The following is a 21,622-nucleotide window of genomic DNA, read 5'->3' on the forward strand; positions in this document are numbered from 1 at the left end:
TTCAGTTAAGTTGGCATAATGAGATAGTCTCTATAAGGAATATGCCTCAACTTAGAGGAAACCCGAAGTGAGTAGAATGATCGTCGAACGAATCGTGTCAAGTTCAATTAATATCGATTAGGCGATCACAGAAAAGCTATAAGATCATGCCCAGTTATGTGTCACAAGGGTAGTGCCATTACATGAGACTCTAATCTTTAGGGTGCTAGTCATAGGCTTAGCGCACAACAGTACTATGAGTATTTTAGGAAGTATCTCAGAAAAAAGAAATAAAGTATGAGAAGTACAACTCATGATTTAGGCAGACAAGAGAACTATGGTGAAAGAAGTTCACCGCTTACCCAAATTAGGAATTCGACTTTCGGACTCCGAAGTGGGTGGAGTTGTTTCCCAGAACATGGCTTATTCCTCCTTAGTCATCGAAGTTAGAGAGAAGCAGTTTGGTGATTCCTACTTGCTGCAGATGAAAGAGGGGAATCACGAACATAAAGCGTCAGCTTTTGAACAAGGGGGAAATGGCGGTACCATGAGATACGAAGGCAAATTATACATTCCAAATGTAAATGGCAGGGTTTGTGGCTAAGTGGCCCAATTTTTTTGCAAGTGAAAGCCGAACACTAGAGGCCCTGCGACTTGTCTCAGAATATAAATATTCATGTTTTGAGAATGGTAGATGATAAATATGGGCTTTATAATAGGTTACCTCATTCAGTTAGGAGGCATGTTCCAATTTGGGTGATTATGGACAGACTTATGAAGTCGACACACTTCTTGCCCGTTAAGACGATAGATTCAGCACCAGACTATACCAAGTGTGCTAGTTCCATATTCAGTTAATCCAGTATTCAGTCAGCTTAGTATTCAGTTAGTTTAGTAGACATTCAATTCAGTATCTCAGCAATTCAGTAATCATGTATTCATTCAGTTCAGTAACCATGTGTCCTTGATTTCAATGGTAATTGGGATGACCACCTGCCTCTTATTGAGTTTACTTACAAAAATAATTACCATACTAGTATTGGGATGGCACCGTTTGAAACCCCTTTTTGAGCGAAGGTGCAGATCACCGATTGGTTAGTTTAAAGTTGGGGAAGCACAGTTGTTAGGACCAGATTTGGTCTATCAGGCTATAGAGAAGGTCAAGTAGATTTAGGAGCATTTGAAAATGGCTCAGAATTGCCAGAAATCTTACACAAATGTGAGACAGAGAGATTTAGAGTTTGAAGTTAATGATTGGGTATTTCTTAAGCTCTAACCTATGAAGGGTGGCACGAGATTTGGTAAGAAGGGGAAGCATAGTCCCGCCATATTAGACTATACAGAATCCTACGAAAGGTTGGTCAATTGGCTTATGAGCTTGAGTTTCCACATGACTTGATTATTGTGCATCTAGTGTTTCATGTGTCCATGTTGAGAAAGTGTGTGGGAGACCCGTCATTGGTTGTCCCGACTGATAGCATAATAGTCAATGATAATTTTACTTATGAAGAAGTCCCAGTGAAAATCCTTGATCACCATGTTGGCAAGTTGAGGACTGAGGAGGTAGCCTCAGTAAAGGTTTTGTGGCGAAGTCAGAAAGTTGAAGAGGCTACATGGGAAACCGAAGAAGACATGAAGTCCAGCTATCCCTATCTCTTTGAAGAATCAGCAAAAACCGGTGAAGGTACTATACCTTCCCCCCTCAGAACTTTCCTTCTACAGTTTCTACATTATCATATTCAACCTGTTAGACAGTCAGCTTAGTAGTTATTCAGTTCAACAGATAATTCAGTTCAGACCCTTTTCAGTTACGTTTTCATGTGCTCATGTCAGTTAGTGTACACATGTCTCGGCAGTCACTCTTTATCAGAATCCATCATTCGAGGATGAATGATCCCAAGGGGGAGATAATGTAACACCCTGTATCGTTAGAGTTCTAGTGGAAAAACTGAAGGTTTGAACGTTTTTGCGAAAATGGTAAACAAGCCTACTTGGGGAAACCATAAATCCTTGATTAGTGGGGAATTTGGGAAAGTACCCTTAATGAAAGTTGTAGTACGTAGAAATAATTTTCTAACGATATAAGGACCAGGCCAATCAGAGATCGGATCAAGGAGATATGATCGTCTCAATATGGCTAATAGTAAAGCAGTTAAAATTCTGTAGAATCGGCTAAGTTTTCGATACGTCTGCCTTCCAGTCAAATTTCATGAAAATACGTTGGGAATTTGAGGAAACTTAAAATATGAAAGCTGTATCCCTTTGAAATATCTTTCCAACGGTATATTGTGGAGACCAAAAAGAGCTGTGTACAATCAGTTATGTCCATTTTACCGAACACTGTGCAGAACCGACACAGGTCCGATGAGAGGGCGCGCGCTGGCGCGGGCGCTGCCCCACGTCGCGCTCCAATTGCACAAAAATACCCTCTCTAAATATTGACCTGCAGATGGTCGTGCGCTGCATGTGCGTCGTGGGCCCATCGCATAACAGGTCCGGTTTCGGGTCAAAAATTAGGATTTCGCGTTTTAAGTTATATGTAAGCTTGGGGTTTATTTTCCTAACACCCCTAGTCACGAAACATCACCCTAAAGTCAGTGGGAACAAGTCCCAAGCCTCAAGAACCCTCCAAGGTAAGTTTTATCATGATTCTAGTTTGAATTCAAGTCCTTAATCTCTTTCTAACTTGAGTAAACCCTTCTAATCAATAGAGTTGTGAGTGGAACATTATTGTTGGGTGTGGAAACCCTAGAACTCAAATTCAAGAGGAATGAATGTCAAAAAGGTAATGCTTCTACACTCTAATCATTCATAATAGTGAATTGATGAGTTCTTGGGAGAATAGTAAATGGGTTTAGTAAAGAGAATTACACGAACTATAGTAGGGTTTTGGATTGTTGACTTGAGATTGTTATAATGATATGGGTGATGGAGAATGATGTTAATTACACCTAATTTAGATTGTAGAATCACCTAGAAGTAATAGAATGGGAATTGGATGAAGAAACACCATTAATGGAGATTATGGAGCTTTATCCCCACTAAGTGTTTGATAAAATGCTTAGATGACCGAAGTATGAATATTATTGCTAATATAGAATCCCTTTGACTTGTATTGATATAGATCAATGTTGAAATGGTTGATGAACATTGTATTACGCTCAAAGGATAGAATTAAGGTATGTGAGGCAACCTATCTATGTTAGGGAATGTTCATGATTTTCCATACGCCTCATTCTTCATACTTGTCAGTAATTTGACTCAAAGTACAGTTTAGCCATAGTTTCATGATATGTTGTAGAACTGTTATCTTCTAGGGTAGCAGTTACAGAATTCGCTCATGGTTGTCAATTTGAATATCATGAACTCAACACGTAATCTTTATAGACTAATGTATTATTACCACATGAGTCTCAGTCTAGAAATTCAGTATGCTCAGAAACAGTCAGTGTTTTCAATTCAGTCTAGCATGTCTATTTCAGTTCGGCATTGTTCATTATTATTACGGTCTCAGTCTTTATTAATTAACCATAATTAAACATATGTGATTTTGCCTAAGGGCAGAGCACAGTCTTGTGTATACGTATACATGGCCGAGGCCGTTGACTAACGTACTACCAGGCCGAGGCCAAAGAGTGCATTTATTATTGGGCCGAGGCCCCACATATACAAACACAGATAATACAAATGATTCAGATACAGAGCAGGGGGTATTCATATCTCTACTTCCTTGCTATTACAGTTACAGTTATCAGTTTCAGTTTCAGTTTCAGTATTTTATTGCTCCAGTTGCTTTACATACCAGTACAATTCAAATGTGCTGATGTCCCTTTTATTTCTTGGGGACCTGCATATCGCGCTGCTGGAAACGATATACAGGTTGACGACTCAGCTCTTTAGGAGTGTACGTATCAGCTACTCAGCTCAGCTATCTAGTTATTTCAGTTTATAGACAGCTCTATTATTCGGTATTCTTAGAGGCTTCATAGACACAGTTCAGACAGTTAGATATTTATTATGTTAGCCTTGTTGGCAGTTGTTCAGTTATTTTGGTTTAAGCCATATTGGCTACGTTCAGATATTTCAGATTGTCTAAGTATTTTCGCATTATGATTTCAGTCAGCCCTTTAGTATACCAGCATGTGTTTAGTTGTTTCCACATTCCGTTATGTTTTTTATATCACATGTTGATTCAGCCAACCAGTTGGTTTGCTCGGTCACATGCAGTCAGGCACCGGGTGCCGTGTTACGTCCAGGTCAAGGTTCGGGGCGTGACAATCAGGTCCTCACATAGTTCGTATATAATTTTGGATTTAGTTTTTCTAAGAAAAATGCAAAATTACAAGCAAAGGAAATGCAATTAAAGCAACATAAACTATAAAAACTCTAAATCTTCGTAGTCGTCTTCTTCTTCACACGTAGTATCTCTTGATGGCATCTGAATTTATTGCTCATGGCCATTCCTGACCATCCATTTTAGCAAGTGCCATTGCTTCTCCTGATAGTATCTTTCGTACCATATAGGGGCCTTGTCAGTTTGGTGCCAACTTTCCTTTATATTCTTCTTGATTTGGGAATATTCGTTCGAGCACCAATTGCATAATTTGAAAAACCCTGGTTCGTACATGCTTGTTGAAAGCTCATGCCATTCTTTGTTTGTACAATTGACCATGGAAAATAGCAATCATTCGCTCTTCATCTATCAAAGCTAGTTGTTCATACCTCTTGCGAGTCCATTCTGCATCGTCCAATTCAGATTCTTGTATGATTCGAAGTGAAGGGATTTCTACTTCGGTTGGTATTACCGCTTCAGTGCCATACACCAACGGGTACGGAGTGGCCCCAGTTGAAGCCTTGGCAGTTGTGTGATATTCCAGTAATCCATAGGGCAATTGCTCATGCCAGTCTTTGCAGTTATCAATCATCTTTCTTAGGATCTTCTAGATGTTTTTGTTAGCGGCTTCTATAGCTCCATTCATTTGTGGTCAGTATGCAGTTGAATTCCGATGATTGATTTGGAATTGATCAGATATCTCTTTCATCAGGTGGCTGTTCAGATTAGCCCCATTGTCTGTTATGACTGATTCTGGGATGCCAAATCGACATATGATGTTGCGCACAAAATCTAAGACTACTTTCTTTGTTAATGATGCATACGATGCTGCTTCCACCCACTTGATGAAGTATTCTATGGCGACCAAAATGAAGCGGTTTTTGTTTGACACTGCCAGCTCAATTGGCCCTATGATGTCCATGCCCCAAGCGGCGAATGGCCAAGGCGATGTCATTGCATTTAGTTCTGTTGGAGGAACCTTTATCAAGTCTCCATGAATCGGACACTTGTGGCATTTCTGGACGAATTTGCTACAATCACTCTCCATGGTCATCCACTAACAACCTATTCTTAAGATTTTCTTTACTAGCACGAACCCATTCATGTGAGGCCCGCAGGTTCCAGCATGCACTTCTTCAATCAATCTTGTGGCTTCGACGAAGTCAACACATCTAAGCAATCCTAAATCTGGTGTTCTTTTCTACAGAACATTCTTGTTGAGAAAGAAACCATTCGCTAACTTTATGATAGTCTTCTTTTGATTGATGATAATTCCTTCAGGATATTCTCCTTTTTCCAAATATATTTTTTTGTCGACGTACTAGGGTTTCCCATCAATATCTACTTCTACAAAAGCACAATGGGCTGGTTGATCTTTGATTTTGATTTTGACAGGATCAATGTATTTATTGTCAGGATGTTTAATCATGGATGCTATTGTCTCTAATATGTCAGCAAACTCATTTTGGGTTCTTGGTATGTTTTTGAACTGGACTTCTTGAAATCGATCTACTAATCTTTGTACAAGTCCTACATATGGTATGATTTTTTGGTCTTTGAAGGCCCATTCTCCTCGAACCTGATGAATCAGCAAATCCGAGTCACCAATTATCTGAAGATCTTTCACATCCATGGCAACGCTAGATGAAGACCCATGATACATGCTTCGTATTTAGCCATGTTGTTGGTGCAACTGAAGTTCAGCTTAGCATCCACTGGATAGTATTGACCCAAGTATGAAACCAAAACGGATCCGATTCATGATCTTTCAAAGTTGACAGCTCCGTCGAAGTATACTTTCCAACCTATCTCTTCTTCATTCTCTTCACCTTGAATTGCCATTGCTTCTTCGTCGGAGAAATAAGTCCACAAAGGTATAGGATTGTCGTCCACTGGACTTCCTGCTAGCAAGTCGGCTAATGCTTGCCCTTTAACAGCTTTTTGGGCGACATATTGGATGTCGAACTCACTCAGCAACATCTGCCATTTAGCCAACTTCCCTATCGGCATTGGTTTGCGAAAGATGTATCTTAGGGGATCCATCCTTGAAATCAAATGGGTTGTGTATGCCGCCATATAGTGTCTTAATTTCTGAGACACCCAAGTCAAAGCACAACAAGACGTCTTTTCTACCAAATAATATCTAGATTTGCAGGGCGTGAACTTCTTACTAATGTAATAGTTGGCTCTCTCTTTCTTGCCTGTTTCGTCATTTTGTGCTAACATGCATCCAAAAGCATTCTCTGATACTGACATGTACAACAGTAAAGGGCTTATCGGCTTTAGTGGAACTAGGACGGGTGGATTTGACAAGTATCTCTTGATTGTGTCAAAGGCTTTCTAATAATCTTCTGTCCATTTAGCTGGAGCATCTTTCTAAAGAAGTTTGAGGATTGGTTCTACAATCACTGTGGACTGAGCGATGAAGCGTCCAATGTAATTCAACCTTCCTAAGAAGCTCATGACCTCTTTCTTTGTTCTTGGCAGTGGGAGTTTTTGAATTGCTTTGATCTTCGTGGGATCCAACTCAATACCACGGCGACTAACTATGAATCCTAGCAATTTCCCCACGGGCACTCTAAATGCGCATTTTGCAGGATTTAACTTCAAATCATAGTTGTGAAGTCTATCGAAAAACTTCCTCAAATGCTCAAGGTGATCCTCACTCACATGGGACTTGATGACGACATCATCCACATACACCTCAATCACTCTATGCATCATATCATCAAAGATGGCATTCATCGCCCTCATGTAAGTAGCGCCGGTGTTCTTGAGCCCAAAAGGCATAACCCGATAATGATATACCCCCCATGGTGTGATGAACACCGTTTTCTAAGCATTTCCCTCATCTATCAGTATCTGATGATAGCCCGCATAACAATTCACAAAAGATTGCACCTCATGCTTAGCGCAATTGTCAATCAGTATGTGAATGTTACGGAGTGGGAAATTATCCTTTGGGCTAGCGCGGTTAAGATCACGATAGTCTACACAAATCCTTACTTTTCCATCCTTCTTTGGTACTGGGACTATGTTCTCGAACCATTTTCTCGTTTCCTAGATTAACTACCTCTGTTCCCTCTAGGTTTGGTGTCTGTCTATTTTCATATTCTTCCTCGATGTCTATCAACCACTCTAGTTCAGTTATCTCTTCTTCTTGATCGTTGTTTTGTTCGTCATTATTTTTACTTGTTTCGTAACATGTCATGACATTATTTGTGGCTTCTGTATTATTACTGTAAAGCAAAATAAGACGGTTATTAATCATGTAAAAGCAATCTTAATTATGTATTTATATGTACGATTACATACATATATTACATATGTATATATATATATATATATATATATATATATATATATATATATATATATATACACACCTCGCACTTTCATAGCATGAGCATGCTACGTACTTCACTGTATTAATGGAGTATTGGATACGTCCCATGAAGTTTTGGAAGGTACAAGCCATGGGAAGTACGTAACAATGAAGTAAAGGATGAATTGTGATCTTGTAAGTCGTAACCGGGGAGGACAACCTTGGAACCAAAGGACATGCCTATTATCAAGTATGATTAATGATAAATATTATGTATGAAGAGTTTCAGAAGATTCCGGGACCAAGCAAATCGAAGAATATAAGTTTGTCGAAAGTTTCGAAAAAAGTTGGCAGAATTTTGGGTCAATTTTGGAGGGATATATCTCCAGGTATATTAGGAGTTTTAAGGTGTTTCAAAAGCCGAAAATGAATTTCGTCAAGTCTAGTTTCCAATGCAACAAACTGCTCGTCAAAACGACATCGGAGTAACGGGTTATGGCCATTTTAAGATAACCCATCCAAGCTGCCAAATGGCTTCCGCGGGTCCCACTTGGGAAAGTCGGTGTAACCCTATTTTTTCATCATTTTACATTCTTATGAGTCCTAGAAACTTCCTAACAAATCCCTCAAACATTTATAGCCCATTAAATCAAGAATTTAACAAGATTACACCAAACTAGTCCATGAAAGGTGATTGTTCTTGCTTCTACTTGATGTTTTGGTGAGTTTGGTCTTGAAGAAAGTTGTTGTGGCTAAAGTTCTTCAATTACAAGGTATGTTCTTCATCCTATCTCTTATGTTGAGTTGATTTGAAGGTTTAGCAACACTACAAAAAAAAACTGGTTTTAGGGACGGATTTTAGCGACATAATATATGCCGTCGCTATGTAACGACGGATTACCTACGAAATTACAACTTTGTCACCAAAAAAAGGGAAAACGAAATGATATCTAAACTAGCGACGGACTAGCGACAGAATTTAATATCCGCTGCTATATTTAGGCGCTAAAATTAAGCGCCTTTATTTTAGCTACAAAATTTATGACAAATTGTTGGCGGCAAAAATTATTACAGCTTAGTGACGGATTTAGCGACGGATTATGTCTGTCGTTAGATAATATGTATGTATCACCATATTTGAATACCAATTGCTACGGATATTTCCGTTGTTAACTCAAAAAAGGGTAAAATTTAATGTTACTCTTAGCGACGGAACCAATCCGTTGGTAAAATTGTCGGCAAAAAAAATAAAATTTTATTTTTATCAAAGAAATAAAACAAAATGGTCTCTAATAAACACACTAAAACTTCAAAACCCACTAGAACATTCCTCAAACGCACAAAGCCACTGAAACTTCTCTTGCTCTCTCCGGCTCTGCTTAGGTTTGTCTTTGCTTCCCTTTTCTGTTAGATAGGGTTTCTCTTCGTTTTCAAGAACATAAAAACATGTTCTTTTCATCTGGCTAATTAATTTCTTCAATAATCTGTAAGTATTAGTAGCATTTTTGATTCATTGTTTAGTGTTGTATTCATATGGGTTTCTTCCATTTTTATTCTTTGGTAATGCATCAAGCTTCTGTTTTTTTTTTTTTGTATCTTCTTTTAACTATTTAGCTTGTTTTTCGGGATTTTTTTTTTAGCTTGTTGGATCTTTGTTTGATGTGCTAGTGCGTAAAAGGAATATTCTTTCTTTGAGTAAAAGCCTTGATTTTTTCTTATTAAGCATGTTTATGAAGGAAAGATTGTGTCTTTATTCATCTGCCTAATTTCCTCAATAATATGTGAGTATTACCATTTTTTTTAACTTTTTGATTCATTCTTTAGTGTTTTATTCATCTGGGGTTCTTCCGTTTTTGTTCTTCTGTTAATGAATGAGCTTTTGTTCTTCCGTATTCGTTTCTTCGTTTCTTTTTCTATTCTGTTTAATGTTTATGCTTTAACTTAGGTGTTGTTAAAGAACCTAAATTTTGGGGAAAAATTGCGATTGTGTGAAGTATACCTTTTGTGTGTGTGTCACGTGTTGGGTTTGTTTTTAGGTAGTAAGCTATGTGATTAGTGAAGAGAAAGTAAAAAACTCCAATACCATTCGTGGTGTCTGTTGAGTTTCTGACTCGTGTCAAAACCAGTTTCGTGTTGATTCACTTTTTGATAAACATGTTAATTTACCTGTAATCAAGTATGTATTATTTTTGCACTTGTTTTATTTTTGGTTTCTTAAATATAGTTTGGTTTCTCTAGAATTTTTAGTTTCACTTTCTTTTTGTTGTTAAAAAAAAAAGGGTCTTAGACTCAACTTGTTTTCCTTTGGATGGCATTCTGATAACAAAAAGTAGCTAAGTTTTTGTTTATTTTAATATTAAATAGGATCAGGGATAATCTAGAGCGTGGTTGGATGTATGATAGGTTGGATGGTCAAGGGGGTATTAATTCTAGTTTCATGGCTGGTGTTAATAAGTTTCTTAAGTTCTCATGTTCTCGGAGAAACCGCATAAGTGGTGATGATATTAGATGTCCGTGTAAAAAATGTCACAATGTTAAATTTATGGATGTTGAAACCGTTAAATTGCACCTTCAATCGTTTGGATTTGTTGAGAACTATATTGTTTGGAAGTATCACCTAATGAGAGCAACGAAATAGGCGAGGGTGCGTCTACTCGGAGAAACATAATAGGTGAAGGTACATCTGCTCAGAGTGATGCAATGGGTGAAGGTGAGAGCAACTGTAACGTGAAGCGGACACTTATTTTTCTTTCTCCTTCAGGGTTAGTTTCTGCTCACACCATTAATATTTATATACTGCAATTGCTTTATGATAGACTTCATATAATGTCTTCAAAATTGTCCAGGTTGGAACCATCGAGATTATGTTCTGAGATGATATATGAGTCTTTCAAGAATGAACTTGAGCCTAAGGGAGTTAACTGGAAAAATGTCTCACAAGCGACAGAAGATTTTTATCTTAGAGAATTCGAGGTATAATAACTGAAACATTTGTCACTAATTACCCTTCCTATAGCAGTAATAGAAATCTTTAGCTGCAGGTCATCGGCAAATTATAATAGCAGTATGTTATGTACTTATCAGTTCTAGAAAGGGAAAGCTTGAACTTAAGTTCCCTTTCTTGAAGCTACTGCTGGAACTAACATCACGACACCACCTCCCCCACGTTGAACCAACTAGAAAGCATACTTTACAAAGAAAATGGCAAGATGCTTCATTGCTTTTAGGCACACGCAAATAATCTAAACCATAGCAGATACATATTGCCAGAGACGATAACAGGACAAAAAAATAGATTTTTTTAATTTAACTTTAACTTTAACCATAATTTGCATAGTCTGACGTTGCTTGTAAAAAGTAGTTGGACAACTGTATACATGAGGGTGCGTTAGTATTCTGGGAATTAACAGACGTTGCTAAACCTTACAATAGTGACCTCTTGGAGTGTATTTAAAACTAGCGAGCAGAGGCATGTATTATTATTGATATTGCTTGAAGTGCATTAATCACATTTTACTCGTAAATGAGAACTGTCATATACTTTGGGAAAAGATAGGAAGGTTGACTTACTTTAATGAGTGATGCAACCAGCTCTTTATGATTTACTCTCTATACATAGATATTTCTATTTCCATGTTCATATTGTAGCAGCAACATCCATCCCAACAGCTTGCACCTTTGATGTAAAACTCTTTTCTTTGTAATATTCGGTATTTTATATACTCCTATATGTTGATGAGATCTGATGTTTAACATGGACCATAATTACATATCTGATTAGATTTGAGCCTGCATGCATGTATCTGATGTTTTGGGCCCATGCTCAATTTTATTTTTACAATCAGCATATGCAACTTTGCACTTAACTTTGTATGTTGTTGCTCACTGATTGGAATATCATGATAGAAATAAGTGCTACACATACGTGTAAAAAGTTGCTCTTCTAACCATCTGCAGATAATTCTTCCACTCCTAGATATTATTACCTAGGTAATCTTTAAAGTAGGTCCTATGTTTAGTTTGATTTGTGCCTAAAGTTTGATCGGCTATATGCTGTTGTAGGTCCTCTTTAAATTTATGGAGAACAGATAAACACAACACACAAACATAATTCTTAATAGAGCTGCTGCTTTAGAAATGGTTCTTGTGGCTGCAAGGACTCAAATTTTATTAAGTATTAAACTACTCTAAAACACTAATGAGAGTTTTGCATCAAACATGGCCATGTAGGCTACTGTAAAGTAACTGCAATATACTTTTGAAGGGACAATGTCACCAGTTTGAAAAAGAAATATTGGTGAAGGTATAAAATTCAAATAAATCAGTTTACTCTTAATTAATGATTTAAGTTCAATATAGCATCAGACATGAAAGCAACTTAAAAGTAGGACATCTACAACCTCTGTTGTTTATGCTGTTCTTGTGTTGTTGATAAGCCTCGTATTACCTGTAGTTCTTTTACTTTCCCGTTTATTGGGTGACTGGTGGTGCTTGTCTTATAATTCATGTCTTATAATTTTTGTCTGCTGAAATAATGAATTATTGTTATGCTCTACTTTATAAAATTATTTCAGAAGGCATTCTATTGGGATTCTTCAATTGATAGTGAAGTGAGGAGGCAATGGCGTAGAAAGGCGGCGAGAAAGTACTGTGATCTCATTTGCACGATAAAAGGTGACAGGTTTTGCCCAGATTATGTTCCGAAAGAAACATAGGAAAGTTGGATGAAATATTGGCAAGATCCCAAGGTTGTTGAAAAATCGAAAATAGCTTCAAAGAATCGTCGTCGTGGTGAAAATGCAGTTGCCAGTGGGACTCGCATAGGCGGCTCTATTTCCATCGGAGAGCATCACAAGAGACTTGTAAGTTATGTGGATTTGGCCTTTGCCTAACTAAATTTCCATCATGAAGGTGAATGCCACATCAGTTGTAGTCTGTTTCTGATGGTAAGTTCTTTTGGGAACTTCTCACGCTTGTCATAGTCATAGGCCTGCAGGATCATTCCATCTCCGTATACTGTGTTGTGCCATTGTTGTGTCTGCATAACAGTACCAAGATCCATGATGCATCTTTAGCTCCTCTGCTGCACATATTACCTCTGCTAAAAACCAGCAAAAAGGTGTTCCATAGTCAACTCTGTCCCATAACTGATTCTCATAGTATGTTCCTCTCTGTGTTCCTTGTTTTGTTCCAGCTGTTGTAGTGTATATAGTAGTTGTTGTATGCTTAGAATTTCTACATATAGGTTGTGTGACTTGCACTAATATGGTCTGCAGAACCAAAAAATAGGATCAGTGATACTAATATGGTCTGCAGAACAAAAAAACCAGCTGCGAAAGAATTCAACAGCAAGTATCTCCTTTTTCAATTTAGAGAAGTTTGTAATGGTCCACACTAATACCAGGTCATCTCCTAATTGATTAGGATCACTGATACAAGTACTAGCTCCATTCTATGTTCTCTTGATAAGTGTGTTACTTGTAAAAAAACAAACAGTGTTAGTTAAAGCAATTACCATCATATTGTCCTCCCATAGGATTTGAGTATGATGATAAGGTCTTCCTTCCATCCCAACACCAAGTACCATCTTCAGAGCCACCATATGTCTCTATATAACACACACCAGATCCCATCCCATCTCATTTCTGCACCAATAACTATCAATCTCTCCACCCATGGGCCTTGATTATGAGAAATTGCAGAAAAATCAGTGGCATTAGGCAATTCTGCAAATTCAAAGCTGTAATGTGCCGTGCTGACATATGGAAATATGGCAAGTTAGATGCTATTCCAACTGAAACCAGCAACAACACCAAACCTGTAGCTATCATCATCCACCAAGTGAAGCCCAGATCCCTGATACACCCAGCATCCATAAGAGGATTACACCAGATAATCCCCCTCACTGTAACTAACAGCACCCCAACTTCAGTTTTAAAAGACCTTACAGTCATGAGCAACTCAATTACCCTATCATATCCTTCTATGGCACTTGTCTTGTACTCCTTGAAATGCACAATAACATCTGCCATCATATCATTTCCTATGCAAGGATCAATGAAGCAGTTGAAAAATTCAATTATGAACCAAATTTGCACCAACTCATTTCCACTGCTAGATTGACCATTAGTACAACCTCCAGTAATGAATTTGAGCATGATGATCTTATTTTTCCATGCATAGGCTTCATACATCACTAAAGTGAACATACTGCCTTTTGGATCCAATTACTTATTTTGTTGGTTTTGGAAGTTACTAAACTATGTGGATTTTTTTTCTTGTATAGGCTGTTAGAAAGGGTCGAGATCCAACACCAAGTGAGGTACATTTGCACGTCCCATACACACGGTCATGATGGAAAATCTTTTGTTAATTAGCGAGCCCGAATCGTGCATGTGAGTCTAGTATTCTATAATCTTCTATAGGAAGTTTCTTTCAGTAGTATATTATGCTTATACTGTCTGATTTCACTTCAGTTTTTGTTTGTTAACAAATATGTTTTCTGAAAACTTATATTCCTTTAGCAGAGTAAATCAATAAGTCTGTTGTTGTTTTCTCAAAGTAGGCAACATTATTGCTAATTTTAGCTATATCATTATTTAGAAAGTGATTTTATTTTTACTAGACCGCGAGCTTGCTTTGCAATTTAGTTAGAAAGTGTCTAAAGTGAACCAGAAAGAAGTGAGCGAGGTAGAGGGAAAGGAGTCCTAGATTGAGTGAGAGTGTTGGTTGAAAGTGAACCTCATTAAAACAAGCACAGAACATTGTAGTGTTTAATGATTCCTCATAATTTCAGAAACTGCTTTATATAATTATATAGATTGCAGAATGAAATAGTTGATGGCAGAATCTCAAGGTTAATCAACTGCCTAGACATCTCTCTGTTGGTTAATGCAATTTAAGTTTGTTTGTTGTTAATGATTTTTAGTAATTTTGGTTAGCTATTACTAGCAAATGCAATAATTAAAGCTACTGAGGTCTGCACCAGTGAATCACATTCAGGCTCTAATAAGTGCTTGTTTTACAACGAGAATAACCATTGTATAAAACATGCCATTTTATTTTAATCAATCTTTTCTATAATTGCTTTGCAATTTCAGGATTATTTGAAATATGGAGTGACTCCTTCAGAGTCAAAGATGCCTTCTCTAGTAAAGAATGAGCAGTGATGAATGGTGCCTTTTGTATCTTTCTTTGTAGTGGCATATATTCTTGGAGAATTAGGCTCTGTTATTTCTGCAAGATGAAGTGCATGTGAATTTCGAATATGACATTGTATCATATTGAGTCAAGCCCGTTGGACACAGGTACATCGAGGCAAATGGAGGATCCGCGTAACATAGGTTGTGGATGCATGTGAATTTTTTGTTTTTTGATGGGTAATTAAGTTTTTGCCTGTTCTCTGAACTTATCACAGGTTAAAAAAAATGGGAATAAGCTTTGTTTGCTTCCTTCAGTGAGCAGAGATATTTTGAATTCTATTGAAGCTTTTAGGGCATTATTCTTGCTATCTTTAATGGTTCTTGTACATGTGCTTACTGTTAGTGAAATGAGTTTCACTAATTATCACTCTCTTGTACAGGAAAAATATCAAGAAATACTACAAAATCAGACACAGACTCAATCTGAAGTTGATCAATGTCAAGCCTATTACGAAGCCGCAAGAGGGGTAAAGAAAAGAAGAATATATGGTTTTGGATCTCAAACACAAATATATTACCGGTTGAATCTTCGTCCCTCTTCTGCTTCTGATGCTACATCCTCAGTACCACCTCTGAATGCTCAACTAGCAGTGACTGAAAATTTGGATGAGTTAGTGACGCGATTAATTCTTGCACTGACTGATAGCATCATTCCTATAATTATTGAGCGAGTACGTGGATTGAGTCCTTCTGTCTCTTCTCAGACAGACACTCCTAGTTACCATCCATCATCTATGGCACCTATATTTCCAGCTCCAGCTACTTTCAACATTGATCAAGTTCATGCATCGATTTCTGGTGATGATCGTGGCTCTCCAGTCTCTAATTAGTTAGTTTTGTTGTTTGGACTTTATGGTTGTTGCATATGATTTTGGATTTTTGGTTTTGGATATTATCGTTGTGGATGCTTTGAACTTGATTTGCATGCTGCTATGTATTTTGGACCCTGTAGAATATTAGTTTTTATGAATTAAGTTATTATATGAGTCTCTAATATATGCTTGGACAGGTGTATTTAAAATATTATATAAAACCAATAAAAAAAATTGCGACGGATTTTTATAGCTATAAATAATACAAAATCTAATGTTGCGACAAATTATTTTCGTCGCCAAATGGAATACAGAAATGTGTATTAAAAGAATTGGCTACGTAATTAGCGACGGAAACTATTGGTCGCCAATCCGATGAAACAAAAGAATTGGCTACGGAATTAGCGACGGAAACTATTGGTCGCCAATTAGATGAAACGACGAAATAACTCACAGAATTAGCGACAGAAATTACTAACATTGCGACGGATTTCATGCGCTGCTCATATTGGCAACGGATAAAATCTGTCGCCAATCCGTCGTTAAACCTGCGAGGGATTCATTTGTTTTGTCGGCAAATGGTTAGCTATGAGGATTTTGCCGAAGGATTCAATTCAGTCGTTATTCCGTCGCTCTATCGGTTTAGCAACGGATATATGATGTTTACCGACGGATTACGTCCATCGCTAAATCCATTTTTTTTTGTAGTGCAAGTCTTAAAAGTGAAAATAGTTATGGAGGAAAGGTCATAAAGCGTTGTGTTGTAGTTGATGAGTTTATGGACTGTTTTGAGTATTTTGTGGCCATATGGCTCGGCTAATTTCCATGTATATGGATGGTATATAATGTTGTTGGTGTGTGGATGAGACTATGCTCCTTGATTGGGAAGAAAGGAAGTATATATTACTATTGTATGTTGATAAACGTCGTGTGGGATGTTTTATGGAATATTTTGGTATTGATGATGATGTTGTTGATATTAGTATTGCTATTAGCGTTGTTTTTTTAGTATTGTGATTTCGAGCGAGAGATATAAACAGGGGAGATGCTGCCTGAATTTCGGCAGACTTTAAAAGGAATTAATTTGAGGGCTTAAGACAAGTATATGACGATAAGCCTAACGATAATATGAATTCTCTTGAATGTAGATTTACGAGCTTGGGACGATAAGCATTAAATAGTTAAAGTTAAGGCGACCAAAAAGGTATGTAAGTCTAGTCCCTTTCTCTCTAAAGGCATGACTCCTACGTTATGATTCCATATGTCTTCCACAACATCCTTGTTCCCAAAAATCTAGAAGTTCATGATTCTCAAGGTTTTTATGATATTAAAGGCAAGATGTTTTCTATGAGGACCATGATGACAATGATGACTTCTTCCTTGTGAATCCATACATGTCTTCCATAATGTCCTTATTTCCAAAAGCTAAAGATTCATGATTCTTAAAATTTCTATGACGCTAAAGTTGATTATGTTTTCATGATGAAAATGACGATGATGATTCCATTTGTAGAAGTTTCAAAGTTAATGATTTTAAATGATATGATGAGGTTGTTGAGCTTATTTCATGATTTCCTTGATTTTATTCATTGCTATTGATCTCACCTTATAATCATTGTTCCTTCAAGGTGAGATATAGCGATGATGATTGTTCCATAATATAAATCGGAGTTTACCGACCTTACGTCACACCGATAAACTGGTAACTTTTATTTGGGCTCCCATGCATGCTACTTATATTATATATGTATATGATGTATATATATATGTATATAGGGGATATGGGAAAAGGGTGAGGTGTTATATTCGCATAGCCACCTGATGAGTTGGTATATCATGATATCATCCCGGACACGGGATAAATATATATCGGGCTGCATGTTCCGCAGAACTATTATGTTATACAAGTATGAGAAAGGTTTTTATGAAAAGACTAAGCATGCATGATATTCACCCTAAGAGGCAAACAAAAATACAGGTTATCCTTATCTCATGTTATGTTCTATATTTCTTATTATGTTGTTATTCATGCCTTACATACTCAGTACATTATTCGTACAGACGTCCTTTCTTGTAGACGCTGCGTTCATGCCCGCAGGTAGACAGGTACACGGATCTGACCCGTAGGTGATTTATCAGCGGATTCTTAAGAGTACTCCACTTACTTCGGAGCTGTAGTCTATTGGTATTGGTCCTTATGGTCACTTGTATTCTATGTAGAGGCTCGTAGACATGTGTGTATAGTTAGATTTTCATAACCCTACCGGTTCATATCATTGTATAACATTTTAGTAGCCTTGTCGGCTGGTGATGATTGACATACCTGCTAAAGATTATAAAGAGATGTGCCATTATATTGTGATATATGTCCTTACAGATCATGATATCCAGGAGCTATCTTTATGGTCTACCCAGAAATGTTTATGAGATGTATGTTTAGAGGTGCTCGGTGTGTTAGCTCCGGGTGCCCGTCATGGCCCTCTGGTTGGGTCACATCTCTCTCTATATATATATGTAAAATAATTTTGTCTTCTTCTTCTGCCTCACACGACTCGTATCCAACCCCAAATCGATATTTCCCATTTTTGATATTTACTAGTTCTTTGATTCCTTATAGGTTCTTTCCCAGACCTTTCCTGGGCTCAAACCCACTTCTTATCATAGTTATAGCAATCCTTTTATAGACCGGTGCCATAGGGATATCTTCATCATCTCCCCTGAGATCTATCACGGCTAATTCGACGGTGTGAAAGTCAGCACCAACCGATGACTTTTCTATGATCGATATTGAATTGTCCGGATAGTTGTGGATACTTCCTTTACCGTGAATCACGACGTCTTGATCCTCCCATATAAATTTAAGATATTGGTGCAATGAAGATTCCATGACTCCAGCGACATGCAACCATGGTCGTCCCGATAGTAAGTTGTAGCTCGTTTTGATATCCATGATGACGAACTCCACCACGAACTCTACGGGACCCATTTGTATGTGTAGATCTATTTTTCCAATTGGATCACTGGTTGCGCCATCATAAGCTTTTACATTTGTTTGACTCTGGCAAATTTTGCCAACATCTTATCCAATCTATTTCAAAGTCGTCATAGGGCATACAGTTTACCCAGCCCCTCCATCAATCAGTAATTGAGGGATAATCTTGTCACGACATTTGACTGTTATGTGCAAGGCCTTGTTGTGGGTCTTACCCTCTCTTGGTAATTCGTCATCCGAAAATAATAACCTATGCACTCGTACAACATACCCTACAATCTCGGCCAATGTTTCACTTGTAGTGACGGCGGGCATTTGGACTTCATCCAAAGCATTCGTTAAGGCTAAAAGATGTTGAGACGAACTGAGTAATACTAACATTACTGATATCCTGGCAGGAGTCTTATACAGGTTTTCAAAAATTGAATAATCATTGACTGGCATTTTCCTCCAAAAGTTTTCAGCTTCGCCTTTAGTGAATTGTCTTTTTTGAGGATTTTCGTGACGTGGCGCTTCGAGTATAGGCTCTTCTAGAGCATAGCACCTTCCATCCCTAGTCATGCCTTGAACCACAGTGGCTATCTCTTTTCCTTTATTGATCACCTTTATTGACAATCGTCAGGTACGGTGGTTTGATCACAAAAGGTACATTCTCAACTGACCCTTATGTCTTGAGTATGAATGGTCGTTCTGAAATCGAGCGACTGTTGAGGGATATTTCAGCATGAAGGGCTCTTTCTTGGCTATAGTAGATGACTGAATATATAAGATTACTTTATCATGGGGCCTAACACTTCTTTTTACTCTTGTAAGGACAACGAGGCCACGGTACTTTCTAACCTTTCAATATTTGAACAAATGATCGCAAGCTCTCTTCCCATTCATCACCTCTTTCTATCATTTGAATTTGATTCCCTCCATGCTTCGAGAGAGGATTTGTCTCCACATTTGGAGGAGTTGGCTCCAGGATAAGATCATGATTGTCAATCATATCTTGTAGCTTGTGCCTCAAGTTTATGCAATATTCAGTAGTGTGGCCAACTTGGTTAGAATGATAGGTGCAAGTGAAATCTGGCCTGTACCATCGATCCTTGGGGTTGGCAGGTTTTAGTGGGACAGCATTCATTTTACCGGCGTCTCGTAGCTTGGCAAACAAACTAGCCCTTGTTCTGGTAAAGGAGTGAATACTCTCGGAGATTTCTTTTCTGGTGCCTCATAGTTTGCTGATGGAGGCTGGTTTTGAAAAGTATGATTTTGTGGAGCTTGGTTATTGGGTGCTGGCGTTCTATAATTTGGTCATGGATCTTTATTTCTTGGTGCTGGTATTAGGTAATTTTGTTGTGGAGTGTTGTACCCAGATTGCACGCAGCATACAAACATCGAGCTATATTGGGGTGAAGTGGATATATAGCTGGTTGGTGGAGGCGATTGGTAGTTGTCTTGATTTTTGTGGGTTATCTCTTTTCCTCGTCTTTTTGGGCTAGTAGCTCTAGAAACATAAGCTACATCTTCTCTCTTCTTTTTGCCACTCGTAGCGCCAGACACACCTGATCTATTTAATACACTAACAATCCTGTCAGTCTTGAGGCCATCTTCGATGTCTTCCCTGACGGCGACTAAATCTTCAAAGGAGATCCCTTTCGTAGTTATTATTTAGTCAAAACAATTAGCTTCTTGGTACCGTATAAATGCAGCTACCATCTTAGCTTCAATCATAGGTGGTTGCACACGCGCCACCTCGTCTCTCCAACGACTTTCATATTCTCTGTAGGTTTCGGTCGATTTCTGATGGATTTTCTCCAATGAGAAGTGATCAGGCATATTTTCCACATTGAAGCGGAATCTCTCCATAAATGAACTTTCCATCTCTTCCCATGTCTTCCATCGACTGATGTCTTGTGAGATAAACCACTCCATGGTTGTTCCTGACAGACTGCGACTGAATAATCTCATGAGCAAAGCTTCATTTCCACCATTTCTGACCAACTGGTCGCAATAAACTCGTAAGTGGGCCATGGGGTGTCCCGATTCATTGAAATGGTCAAATTTGGGAATTTGAAACCTTCTGGTAAACCTAAATCTAGATATATGCACAAATCAGAGTAGCTTAGCCCCTCTTTCTTTTTAGAGCCATATTCTAGTTCAGCAATTTTCTTCCCTATCGTCTTCTCCATTTTGTCTATTCTTGCTCAAAAGAACATTTCCATATTCTCCAGTAGTTAATATGGGTGACATGGTCTTGAAACGTATCATTTGGTTCCACGGTGTGGATTGTAAGAATTCCTGTTGCCCGAGGGGCTTAATAAGTGTTTGTGTTATAAGATGTTATAGCATGAGCAGGTATTTAGAAAGCTGGTGTTTCGTTGCGAGGAATCCCCCACATGGATGGTGTTTCAGCGTAGTGGAGTTTGAAAAGTAGCCTCAGTCTGGGTTTGTGGGAAATGGTCAGGGATTGTTAAGTCTAAATTTGGGAAAATGGGAGCAGGCCTTCTAGCCTCAGTATTAGTAGCATTTTCCTTTTCGACCCTTAGGTGGGCTGCTTCTCCTCTAGCTTCAGCTAATTCCCTCATTAGCAGGTTAACGGCCTCTTCCAAAGGCATTCCCGCTATGTCAGCTGTTGGGGTACCCTCGACTAAAGTAGTTCTGTTTTGGTTGTTGTTTGGTGGCGGAGTCTCAAGCATGTTTTCTTCTTGAGGGTTTAAGGATGCTGCAGCAGCTTTTGATCGAGTAACTGGTGCTAGCGAATCGACCCCTGTCTATAAGAGAAAATAATTCAAAGGCTCCCAAGTTAGTGTTAGTTTAGGCACAAAATACAAAATATGATGTTGTTCGTAGTTTATAGCACATAGATTCATATATCTTATTTCAACTCTTGATTGATTTACATTCGGAGGGTATTTTGGTCTTTTATGTTCTTAGGAATATTGATTTTTGTTAAGTGGTCTTCATGGTTGATTTGCTTCTACCCATTATGTACTA

At 38.0% G+C, this 21,622-nt stretch overlaps 3 protein-coding genes across 24 annotated transcripts; 1 reads left to right on the top strand and 2 right to left on the bottom strand.

Annotated features, from left to right (window-relative positions):
* Positions 1–4,964: 4,964 nt before the first annotated feature.
* Positions 4,965–5,360, bottom strand: LOC132637660 (uncharacterized). The gene has a single exon (XM_060354720.1). The coding sequence runs from the start codon at positions 5,358–5,360 to the stop codon at positions 4,965–4,967; it is 396 nt and encodes a 131-aa protein (XP_060210703.1).
* A 273-nt stretch (positions 5,361–5,633) lies between these two features.
* Positions 5,634–5,975, bottom strand: LOC132637661 (uncharacterized). The gene has a single exon (XM_060354721.1). It carries the CDS (start codon positions 5,973–5,975, stop codon positions 5,634–5,636), a length of 342 nt encoding a protein of 113 aa, XP_060210704.1.
* Positions 5,976–8,932: 2,957 nt separating this feature from the next.
* LOC132636223 (uncharacterized) lies at positions 8,933–15,817 on the top strand. Of its 22 annotated transcripts, none has more exons than XR_009581092.1 (6): positions 9,028–10,399; positions 10,484–10,610; positions 12,212–12,796; positions 13,924–14,032; positions 14,838–15,016; positions 15,220–15,817. XR_009581092.1 is itself a non-coding variant. In XM_060352962.1 (5 exons), the coding sequence occupies exons 4-5, from the start codon at positions 12,362–12,364 to the stop codon at positions 15,667–15,669; spliced, it is 588 nt and encodes a 195-aa protein (XP_060208945.1). In that variant the 5' UTR covers positions 8,957–9,020; positions 10,276–10,399; positions 10,484–10,610; positions 12,212–12,361; the 3' UTR covers positions 15,670–15,813. The 22 variants fall into 22 exon arrangements, 8 of the variants coding, with proteins under 8 accessions (XP_060208949.1, XP_060208945.1, XP_060208948.1 ...); XR_009581094.1 differs by having other exon boundaries at positions 14,838–14,980; XR_009581097.1 differs by having other exon boundaries at positions 14,838–14,944.
* The last annotated feature ends 5,805 nt before the right edge of the window (positions 15,818–21,622 follow it).

Source organism: Lycium barbarum, chromosome 4 (genome assembly GCF_019175385.1).
Source record: "Lycium barbarum isolate Lr01 chromosome 4, ASM1917538v2, whole genome shotgun sequence".
In the NCBI taxonomy this organism is placed as follows: Eukaryota; Viridiplantae; Streptophyta; class Magnoliopsida; order Solanales; family Solanaceae; genus Lycium; species Lycium barbarum.

Excerpts from the sequence above, each read along its gene's own strand:
- LOC132637660 (XM_060354720.1), bottom strand. The coding sequence starts at position 5,360 with ATGGAGAGTGATTGTAGCAAATTCGTCCAGAAATGCCACAAGTGTCCG.
- LOC132636223 (XM_060352966.1), top strand. The coding sequence starts at position 12,362 with ATGAAATATTGGCAAGATCCCAAGGTTGTTGAAAAATCGAAAATAGCT. Across the intron at positions 12,500-15,219 it reads GAGAGCATCACAAGAGACTT|GAAAAATATCAAGAAATACT; the intron begins GTAAGTTATGTG and ends TCTCTTGTACAG.
- LOC132637661 (XM_060354721.1), bottom strand. The coding sequence starts at position 5,975 with ATGTATCATGGGTCTTCATCTAGCGTTGCCATGGATGTGAAAGATCTT.